Source organism: Chamaea fasciata, unplaced genomic scaffold (assembly GCF_029207755.1).
Source record: "Chamaea fasciata isolate MVZ Bird 193981 ecotype frontalis unplaced genomic scaffold, bChaFas1.0.hap1 SCAF_203, whole genome shotgun sequence".
Taxonomy (NCBI): Eukaryota; Metazoa; Chordata; class Aves; order Passeriformes; family Sylviidae; genus Chamaea; species Chamaea fasciata.
In genome coordinates this window covers 100,618-111,595 of record NW_027094288.1, presented here as the reverse complement: position 1 = coordinate 111,595, position 10,978 = coordinate 100,618, and the positions used below count along the sequence as shown (strand labels likewise).

Sequence of the window (10,978 nt, the reverse complement as noted above, 5' to 3'; positions counted from 1 at the left end):
TGGGTGTCACCTCTCTGTGTCATCCCCGCCTTGGGGACATCTCTGGGTGTCACCCCCCTGTGTCACCCCCGCCTTGGGGACATCTCTGGGTGTCACCCCACTGTGTCACCCCCGCCTTGGGGACATCCCGGGCTGTCACCCCTCTGTGTCACCCCCTCAGCGTGTCACCCCTCTGTGTCACCCCCGCCTTGGGGACATCTCTGGGTGTCACCCCCCCCTCCCTCCGGTCCTGACCCCGATCCCGGTGTCACGTGGTCGCTGATCCCGTTAAGCGCCTTTGGCCGGGCCCGGGGGGGTGGGGGAGGGGGGGGGGGGAGGTGACAAGGTGACACCATGGCCACCCCCCCGGCCCGCACTGTCCTTGTCACCGGCTGCTCCTCGGGCATCGGCCTGGCCGTGGCCGTGCTGCTGGCCCGGGACCCCCGGAGGCGATACCTGGGTGAGCGGGGCTGTCCCCAAATGTCCCCAAGGCGGGGAGGGTGAGGGGGGAGTGTCCCCAAATGTCCCCGAGTGTCCCCGAGGCGGGAGGGGACACGGCAAATACCGGGAGGATGACGGGGGGGACACCCCGGGATTGTCCCCAAGGTGGGGAGGGTGAGGGGGGAGTGTCCCCAAATGTCCCCGAGTGTCCCCAAGGCGGGAGGGGACACGGCAAACACCGGGAGGGTGACGGGGGGACACCCCGGGATTGTCCCCGACACCTTAAGGGACACCCCGGGATTGTCCCCGACACCTTGAGGGACACCCTGGGATTGTCCCCGACACGGGATTTGGGGAACCCCTGACGGATTTTTTTTTTGGGAGGGGGGCGGTTTGGGATCCCCGATGGATGTTTTGGGGGGTTTTGGGGTCTCTGATCGGTCTTTTGGGGTGTTTTTTGGGATCCCTGACGGATTTTTTGGGGGTTTTTGGGGTTTTTGGGGTCCCCAGTCCTGGCCACCATGCGGGACCTGTCCCGGGGGATTCCCATGGGGTTTTTGGGATCCCTGATGGATGTTTTGGGGGAATTTTGGGGTCCCTGAAGAATTTTTGGGATCCCTGATGAATGTTTTGGGTTTTTTGGGATCCCTGACGGATTTTTTGGGGGTTTTTGGGGGGTTTTTGGGGTCCCCAGTCCTGGCCACCATGCGGGACCTGTCCCGGGGGATTCCCATGGGGTTTTTGGGATCCCTGATGGATTTTTTGGGGGTTTTTGGGGTTTTTGGGGTCCCCAGTCCTGGCCACCATGCGGGACCTGTCCCGGGGGATTCCCATGGGGTTTTTGAGATCCCTGATGGATGTTTTGGGGGATTTTGGGGTCCCTGAAGAATTTTTGGGATCCCTGATGAATGTTTTGGGTTTTTTGGGATCCCTGACGGATTTTTTGGGGTTTTTTGGGGGGTTTTTGGGGTCCCCAGTCCTGGCCACCATGCGGGACCTGTCCCGGGGGATTCTCATGGGGTTTTTGGGATCCCTGATGAATGTTTTGGGTTTTTTGGGATCCCTGACGGATTTTTGGGGGGTTTTTGGGGGGTTTTTGGGGTCCCCAGTCCTGGCCACCATGCGGGACCTGTCCCGGGGGATTCTCATGGGGTTTTTGGATTCCCTGATGGATGTTTTGGGGGATTTTGGGGTCCCTGAAGAATTTTTGGGATCCCTGATGAATGTTTTGGGTTTTTTGGGATCCCTGACGGATTTTTGGGGGGTTTTTTGGGTCCCCAGTCCTGGCCACCATGCGGGACCTGTCCCGGGGGATTCCCATGGGGTTTTTGGGATCCCTGATGAATGTTTTGGGTTTTTTGGGATCCCTGATGGATTTTTTGGGGGTTTTGGGGGGTTTTTTGGGTCCCCAGTCCTGGCCACCATGCGGGACCTGTCCCGGGGGATTCCCATGGGGTTTTTGGGATCCCTGATGGATGTTTTGGGGTTTTTTGGGGTCCCTGAAGAATTTTTGGGATCCCTGATGAATGTTTTGGGTTTTTTGGGATCCCTGACGGATTTTTTTGGGGTTTTGGGGGGTTTTTGGGGTCCCCAGTCCTGGCCACCATGCGGGACCTGTCCCGGGGGATTCCCATGGGGTTTTTGGGATCCCCGATGGATGTTTTGGGGGATTTTGGGGTCCCTGAAGAATTTTTGGGATCCCTGATGAATGTTTTGGGTTTTTTGGGATCCCTGACGGATTTTTTGGGGGGTTTTTGGGGTCCCCAGTCCTGGCCACCATGCGGGACCTGTCCCGGGGGATTCCCATGGGGTTTTTGGGATCCCTGACGGATTTTTTGGGGGTTTTGGGGGGTTTTTGGGGTCCCCAGTCCTGGCCACCATGCGGGACCTGTCCCGGGGGATTCTCATGGGGTTTTTGGGATCCCTGATGAATGTTTTGGGTTTTTTGGGATCCCTGACGGATTTTTTGGGGGTTTTTGGGGTTTTTGGGGTCCCCAGTCCTGGCCACCATGCGGGACCTGTCCCGGGGGATTCCCATGGGGTTTTTGGGATCCCTGACGGATGTTTTGGGGGATTTTGGGGTCCCTGAAGAATTTTTGGGATCCCTGATGAATGTTTTGGGTTTTTTGGGATCCCTGACGGATTTTTGGGGGGTTTTTGGGGTCCCCAGTCCTGGCCACCATGCGGGACCTGTCCCGGGGGATTCCCATGGGGTTTTTGGGATCCCTGATGGATGTTTTGGGTTTTTTGGGATCCCTGACGGATTTTTTGGGGGTTTTTGGGGTTTTTGGGGTCCCCAGTCCTGGCCACCATGCGGGACCTGTCCCGGGGGATTCTCATGGGGTTTTTGGGATCCCTGATGAATGTTTTGGGTTTTTTGGGATCCCTGACGGATTTTTTGGGGGTTTTGGGGGATTTTGGGGTCCCCAGTCCTGGCCACCATGCGGGACCTGTCCCGGCGGGGCGCTCTGGAGGCGGCGGCCGGGGCCACCGGGGGACACGCTGCGGATCCTTCGCCTCGATGTCACCAGCGACGCCTCCGTGGCCGAGTGTCTGCGGGAGGTGCCGGAGGGGCGCGTGGACGTCGTGGGTGAGCAATTCTGGGGGGGTTTGTGCGAATTTTGGGGAGTTTGGGGGATTTGGAGCGGTTTGGTGCGAATTTTGGGCGGGTTTGGCGTGGATTTTATGGGGTTTTGTGCGAATTTCGGGGGGGGGTTGGGGGATTTTGGGGGGATTTTCGGGGGTTTTGGGGTGGTTTCGTGCGAGTTTTGAGGGGTTGGGGGCAGGTTTGGGGGGATTTGGGGTGGATTTTTTGGGGTTTTGTGCGAATTTTGGGGGGATTTGGGGGCATCTGGGGGCATTTCGGGGCAGGTTTGGGGGTTCTTGGGGTGGATTTTTGTGGGGTTTTGTGCGAATTTTGGGGATTTGGGGGGGATTTGGGGAGGTTTTGTATCAATTTGGGGAAGTTTTGGGGCGTTTTAAGGGATTTTTGTGGGGCTTGGGGGGGGGGAGGGCATTTCGGGGCAGGTTTGGGCGATTTTGGGGCGGATTTTATGGGATTTTGTGGCTGATTTTCCGGGATTTGGGCATCACAGACCGATTTTGGGGGGGATTTCGGGATTTTTGGGGGTTCCCCTGACCCACCCCCGACCCCTCTCCAGTGAACAACGCCGGGGTGGGGCTGGTGGGCCCCTGGAAAGCGCCTCGGGGCCGCAGGTGCAGCGAGTGTTCGACACCAACGTTTTCGGGGTGCTGCGCCTGGCCCGGGCTCTGCTGCCCCAAATGAAGAAACGTCGCAGCGGCCACATCGTGGTGGTCAGCAGCGTCATGGGACTGCAGGGTGAGACCCCCAAACACCCCAAATCCTCCTAAAATACCTTCAAATTCGGGTTTGGGATCCCCAAAAACCCCAGGGACCCCAAAAATCGGGTTTGGGATCCCCAGAAACCACCGGGGACCCCAAAAATCGGGTTTGGGATCCCCAGAAACCACCGGGGACCCCAAAAATCGGGTTTGGGATCCCCAGAAACCACCAGGGACCCCAAAAATCGGGTTTGGGATCCCCAGAAACCACCGGGGACCCCAAAATTCGGGTTTGGGATCCCCAAAAACCCCCAGGAACCCCAAAAATCGGGTTTGGGATCCCCAAAACCCCCCAGGAACCCCAAAAATCGGGTTTGGGATCCCCAAAAACCCCCAGGGACCCCAAAAATCGGGTTTGGGATCCCCAGAAACCACCGGGGACCCCAAAAATCGGGTTTGGGATCCCAAAAACCCCCAGGAACCCCAAAAATCGGGTTTGGGATCCCCAAAAACCCCCAGGGACCCCAAAATTCGGGTTTGGGATCCCAAAAACCCCCGGGGGACCCCAAAAATCGGGTTTGGGATCCCCAGAAACCACCAGGGACCCCAAAAATCGGGTTTGGGATCCCCAGAAACCACCGGGGACCCCAAAAATCGGGTTTGGGATCCCCAAAACCCCCCAGGAAACCCCAAAATTCGGGTTTGGGATCCCCAAAAACCCCCAGGGACCCCAAAAATCGAGTTTGGGACCCCCCCCAAAACCCCCAGGGACCCCAAAATCCTCCTCGGCACCCTAAAACTCAGGGTTTGAGACCCCCAAATCCTCTCCAGTACCTCAAAATTCGGGCTTTGGGACCCCCAAATCCTCTCTGAGACCCCAAAAATCCTCTTGGGGGCCCCAAATCCTCCCAAAAGACCCCCCAGGAACCCCCCAGACCCCGAATTTTGGAGGATCAAGACCCCAAACCCCTCCCAGACCCAAAATTTGGGGGGGATTAAGACCCAGATCCCCCTAAATTTTGGGGACCCCCCCCCAAGGATGATTTTTAAACCTTCCCAGATCCAAAACTGTCTCCTAAAAACCTCCTGGAGTCCCCAGACCCCAAATTTTGGGGGGCTTGAGATCCCAAACCCCAAATTTTGGGGGCTGGAGACCCCAGACCCTCCCAGAACCCCCCCCCCCCCAAATAATTTTGGGGTCCCCCCAGGGGTTGTTTTCAACGACGTCTACTCGGCCTCCAAGTTCGCCGTGGAGGGTCTGTGCGAGAGCCTGGCCGTGCAGCTGCTGCAGTTCAACGTCTTGTGAGTGCTGGGGGCGCCCCAAAAACCCCTAAAACCGCCCCAAAACCGTCCCCAAAACCGCCCGAAATCAGCCCAAAATCAGCCCCAAAATTACCGCAAAGATCACCCCAAAATCGTCCCCAAAACCGCCCGAAATCAGCCCAAATCAGCCCCAAAATTACCGCAAAAATCACCCCAAAATCGTCCCCAAAACCCCCCAAAACCGTCCCAAAACCGCCCGAAATCAGCCCAAAATCAGCCCCAAAATTACCGCAAAGATCACCCCAAAACCGTCCCCAAAACCGCCTGAATTCAGCCCAAAATCAGCCCCAAAATTACCGCAAAGATCACCCCAAAACCGTCCCCAAAACCGCCTGAATTCAGCCCAAAATCAGCCCCAAAATTACCGCAAAAATCACCCCAAAATCGTCCCCAAAACCGCCTGAATTCAGCCCAAAATCAAACCCAAAATTACCGCAAAAATCACCCCAAAATCGTCCCCAAAACCCCCCAAAACCGTCCCCAAAACCGCCCGAAATCAGCCCAAAATCAGCCCCAAAATTACCGCAAAGATCACCCCAAAACCGTCCCCAAAACCGCCTGAATTCAGCCCCAAATCAGCCCCAAAATTACCGCAAAGATCACCCCAAAATCGTCCCCAAAACCCCCCAAAACCGTCCCCAAAACCGCCTGAATTCAGCCCAAAATCAGCCCCAAAATTACCGCAAAAATCACCCCAAAACCGTCCCCAAAACCGCCCGAAATCAGCCCAAAATCAGCCCCAAAATTACCGCAAAGATCACCCCAAAACCGTCCCCAAAACCGCCTGAATTCAGCCCAAAATCAGCCACAAAATTACCGCAAAGATCACCCCAAAATCGTCCCCAAAACCGCCCGAATTCAGCCCAAAATCAGCCCCGAAATTACCGCAAAGATCACCCCAAAATCGTCCCCAAAACCGTCCCCAAAACCGCCTGAATTCAGCCCAAAATCAGCCCCAAAATTACCGCAAAAATCACCCCAAAACCGTCCCCAAAACCGCCTGAATTCAGCCCAAAATCGCCCCTAAAAAACCCTAAAAATCCCCCAAATAAATCCCCCCAAAATCGAAAAAATTCCCAAAAATATCCCCCAAGTCGCCATGCCCTTATCTGAGCCAAATCCCCCTGAAACCACCTCAAAAAAAATTTAAAAATTCGTTCCAAAAATCATTTTTAAAAAAATCCAAAAACAATCCCCCCAAAAATGCCCAAAATCCCCTCAAAAAAATCCCAAAAACTCCCTAAAAATTCCCCCCAAAATCCTCCAAATCCTCGTCTCTGTGCCTGAGCTAAATCTCCCCAAACCCACCTCAAAAAACCCTAAAATTCCCCCCCCAAAAAACCCCCAAATCTTTTAATAAATCCCCCCCAAAAAACCCCAAAAACTCCAAAAAAAAAAATCCCCAAAAATTCCCAAAATTCCCCAAGTCCCCGTGTCCGTGGCTGAGCCGAATCCCCCTAAAACCACCTAAACAGAAATTAAAAATATCATTAAAAAATCATTAAAATATCATTTAAAAACTCCCCAAAAATCAAAAAAAAAATCCAAAAAAAACCCCCAAATCCAAGAAATCCCCCAAAACCCCCCAAAATCCAAAGAAACCCCCCAAAAATCCCAAAATTCCCACGTCCTTATCTGCGCTAAATCCCCATAAAACCACCTCAAAAAAAAAATCATTAAAAAATCATTAAAATATGATTTAAAAGTCCCCCAAAAAATCAAAAAATAAAATCCAAAAAACCCCCAACCCCCTCCAAAATCCCCCAAAATCCCAGAAATCCCCAAAACCTCCCAAAATCCAAAGAAACCCCCCAAAAATCCCCAAATCCAAAGAAACCCCCCCAAAAATCCCCAAATTCCCACGTCCTTATCTGCGCTAAATCCCCCTAAAACCGCCTCAAAAATACACTAAAAAAAATCATTTAAAAATCCAAAAAAACCTCAAATTTCCCAAAATTCCCAAAAAATTCCCAAAAAAATTCCCAAATCCCCAAAATGCCCCAAACCTGCCCCGATTCCCAGCGTGTCCCTGGTGGAGCCGGGCCCGGTGAACACGGAATTCGAGCGGAAGGTGCTGCAGGAGGTGGAAAAATCCCAATTTCCCGAGGCCGACCCCGAAACTTTGCGTTATTTCCGCGACGTTTACCTGCCCGCCAGCCGCGACGTCTTCAGGACCTTCGGCCAGAGCCCCCACGAGGTGGCACAGGTCAGGATTTGGGGGAAATTCCCGGAATTTTGGCCAAAATTTGGGAATTTTGGGCAAAATTTGGATATTTTTGGGGGGGTTTTATGGCGATTTTTGGGTTTTTTGGGGGATTTTTGGGGCGTTACCTGTGCGGGTCTCACCTGGAATTCGACACCTTCGGCCAGAGCCCCCACGAGGTGGCACAGGTCAGGATTTGGGGGAAATTCCCGGAATTTTGGCCAAAATTTGGGGATTTTGGGCAAAATTTGGATATTTTTGGGAGGGTTTTATGGCGATTTTTGGGTTTTTTGGGGATTTTTGGGGCGTTACCTGTCCGGGTCTCACCTGGAATTCGACACCTTCGGCCAGAGCCCCCAGGAGGTGGCACAGGTCAGGATTTGGGGGAAATTCCCGGAATTTTGGCCAAAATTTGGGAATTTTGGGCAAAATTTGGGGATTTTTGGGGGGGTTTTATGGCGATTTTTGGGTTTTTTGGGGATTTTTGGAGCGTTACCTGTCCGGGTCTCACCTGGAATTCGACACCTTCGGCCAGAGCCCCCAGGAGGTGGCACAGGTCAGGATTTGGGGGAAATTCCCGGAATTTTGGCCAAAATTTGGGGATTTTGGGCAAAATTTGGATATTTTTGGGGGGGTTTTATGGCGATTTTTGGTTTTTTTTGGGGATTTTTGGGGCGTTACCTGTCCGGGTCTCACCTGGAATTCGACACCTTCGGCCAGAGCCCCCAGGAGGTGGCACAGGTCAGGATTTGGGGGAAATTCCCGGAATTTTGGCCAAAATTTGGGGATTTTGGGCAAAATTTGGGGATTTTTGGGAGGGTTTTATGGCGATTTTTGGGTTTTTTGGGGGATTTTTGGGGCGTTACCTGTCCGGGTCTCACCTGGAATTCGACACCTTCGGCCAGAGCCCCCACGAGGTGGCACAGGTCAGGATTTGGGGGAAATTCCCGGAATTTTGGCCAAAATTTGGGGATTTTGGGCAAAATTTGGGGATTTTTGGGAGGGTTTTATGGCGATTTTTGGGGCGTTACCTGTCCGGGTCTCACCTGGAATTCGACACCTTCGGCCAGAGCCCCAGGAGGTGGCACAGGTCAGGATTTGGGGGAAATTCCCGGAATTTTGGCCAAAATTTGGGGATTTTTGGGAGAGTTTTGGGGCATTTTTGGGTTTTTTGGAAATTTTGGGGATTTTTTTTGGGGGGGGGATTGGGAATTTTTTTGAGGGGAATTTTAAAGGATTTTTTTAAACTTTTTGGGATTTCGGGGGGAATTTTGGGATATTTTGTGGGAATTTTTGGGAATTTTGAGGGGGATGTTTTGGGATATTTTGGGGGATATTTTGGGGAATTTTTGGGGAAATTTTGGGATGTTTTTGGCGGGGGGGGGGATTTTTTGGGAAATTTTTTTTTGGAGGGGAGTTTTAAGGGAATTTTCTGGGGGAATTTTTCAGCATTTCGGGATGGGGAATTTTGGGATATTTTCGGGGAATTTCGGGGAATTTTGGGGGGGATGTTTTGGGATATTTTGGGGGGGGAATTTTTTGGGAAATTGTTTTTTTGGAGGGGAGTTTTAAAGGAATTTTTTTTTTGGGGGGGGGTGTGAATTTTTGGGATATTTTGGGGGGGAATTTTTTGGGAAATCGTTTTTTGGAGGGGAGTTTTAAAGGAATTTTTTTTTGGGGGGGGTGTGAATTTTTGGGATAATTTTGGGGGGGGATTTTTTTGGGGGATATAATTTTTTTTTTTTGCCATTTTTTGGGGGGGGGAATTTTTTTTTGGTGGGGATTTTTTTGGGGGGTGTTTTTTTGGTTTTTTTTTTGTTTTTTTTTCGGGGGGAATTTCACCTTTCCCTCCGTCCTCAGGCCATCGTGGACGTCATCAACTCCCCCCGGCCCAAATTCCGGACCCCCACGAACCCGCTGTACTCGCCCCTGCTCGCCCTGCGCTTCGCCGACCCCCGCGGGGACCTGGGGGTCCGAACCTTCCAGCGCCTCCTCTTCGACCTGGGGCCGCTCTTCAGCCTCAGCCTGGGGCTGCTCAGGTGTCTCACCTGCCGCTGCTGCCGCCGCAGGGTCACACCTGTCTGAGCGGACCCCGAAATTCGGGTTTTTTTGGGGGGATTTGGGGTGAAATCGGCGAGATTTGGGGTGAATTTGGGGAGGGTTTTAGGGGGTTTGGGGGGTTCACCTGAGCCTGGGCTGCCCCACAGGTGTCTCACCTGCCGCTGCTGCCGCCGCAGGGTCACACCTGTCTGAGCGGACCCCGAAAATTCCGGGTTTTGGGGGGATTTGGGGTGAAATCGGGGAGATTTAGGGTGAATTTTGGGGGGATTTGGGGCGAAATCGGGGAGATTTGGGGCAAATTTGGGGAGGTTTTAGGGGATTTGGGGGTTTACCTGAGCCTGGGCTGCTCAGGTGTCTCACCTGCCGCTGCTGCCGCCGCAGGGTCACACCTGTCTGAGCGGACCCCGAAATTCGGGTTTTTTTTGGGGGGATTTGGGGTGAAATCGGCGAGATTTGGGGTGAATTTTGGGGAGATTTGGGGTGAATTTGCGAGATTTGGGGGTGAATTTGGGGAGGTTTTAGGGGATTTGGGGGGCTCACCTGAGCCTGGGGCTGCTCAGGTGTCTCACCTGCCGCTGCTGCCGCCGCAGGGTCACACTGTCTGAGCGGACCCCGAAATTTGGGGGTTTTGGGGGATTTGGGGTGAAATCGGGGCGATTTGGGGTGAATTTGGGGAGGTTTTAGGGCGTTTGGGGGGGTTCACCTGAGCCTGGGGCTGCTCAGGTGTCTCACCTGCCGCTGCTGCCGCCGCAGGGTCACACCTGTCTGAGCGGACCCCGAAATTCGGGGTTTTGGGGGGATTTGGGGCGAAATCGGGGAGATTTGGGGCGAAATCGGGGCGATTTTGGGGTGAATTTGGGGAGATTTGGGGCAAAAATGGGGAGGTTTTAGGGGATTCGGGGGATTTACCTGAGCCTGGGGCTGCTCAGGTGTCTCACCTGCCGCTGCTGCCGCCGCAGGGTCACACCTGTCTGAGCGGACCCCGAAATTCGGGTTTTTTTGGGGGGATTTGGGGTGAAATCGGCGAGATTTGGGGTGAATTTTGGGGAGATTTGGGGTGAATTTGGGGAGATTTGGGGTGAATTTGGGGGAGGTTTTAGGGGATTTGGGGGGCTCACCTGAGCCTGGGGCTGCTCAGGTGTCTCACCTGCCGCTGCTGCCGCCGCAGGGTCACACCTGTCTGAGCGGACCCCGAAATTCGGGTTTTTTTTGGGGGGATTTGGGGGTGAAATCGGCGAGATTTGGGGTGAAATCGGGGCGATTTGGGGTGAATTTGGGGAGGTTTTAGGGGGTTTGGGGGGCTCACCTGAGCCTGGGGCTGCTCAGGTGTCTCACCTGCCGCTGCTGCCGCCGCAGGGTCACACCTGTCTGAGCGGACCCCAAAATTTGGGGGTTTTGGGGGGATTTGGGGCGAAATCGGGGAGTTTTTAGGGGGTTTTCGGGGATTTTCGGGGGGGTTTTGAGGGGCTCACCTGAGCCTGGGGGTCCTGAGGTGTCTTTGAGTCAGCCCTGTCTGGGGGGACCCCAAAAAATTCCCGGTTTTTGGGGGTGTCCCGGGGAGAAACCGGGGAGTTTTGGGGCGATCTGAGGGGATTTGGGGGGAAATTTGGGTGATTTTCGGGGGATTTTGGGGGTCTCCAGGGGCGGGTCTTTGGGGTTCTCCATTAA

The 10,978-nt window shown here is 53.9% G+C and overlaps 1 protein-coding gene across 1 annotated transcript; it reads left to right on the top strand.

Moving 5' to 3' along the window:
- Positions 1 to 333: 333 nt before the first annotated feature.
- RDH8 (retinol dehydrogenase 8) lies at positions 334 to 9,388 on the top strand. Its single transcript, XM_066208291.1, is given in 8 exon segments — positions 334 to 439; positions 2,851 to 2,911; positions 2,913 to 3,010; positions 3,582 to 3,602; positions 3,605 to 3,760; positions 4,932 to 5,025; positions 7,069 to 7,252; positions 9,110 to 9,388. Coding segments are annotated over 8 exon segments (945 nt in total). The 3' UTR covers positions 9,335 to 9,388.
- Positions 9,389 to 10,978: the final 1,590 nt, after the last annotated feature.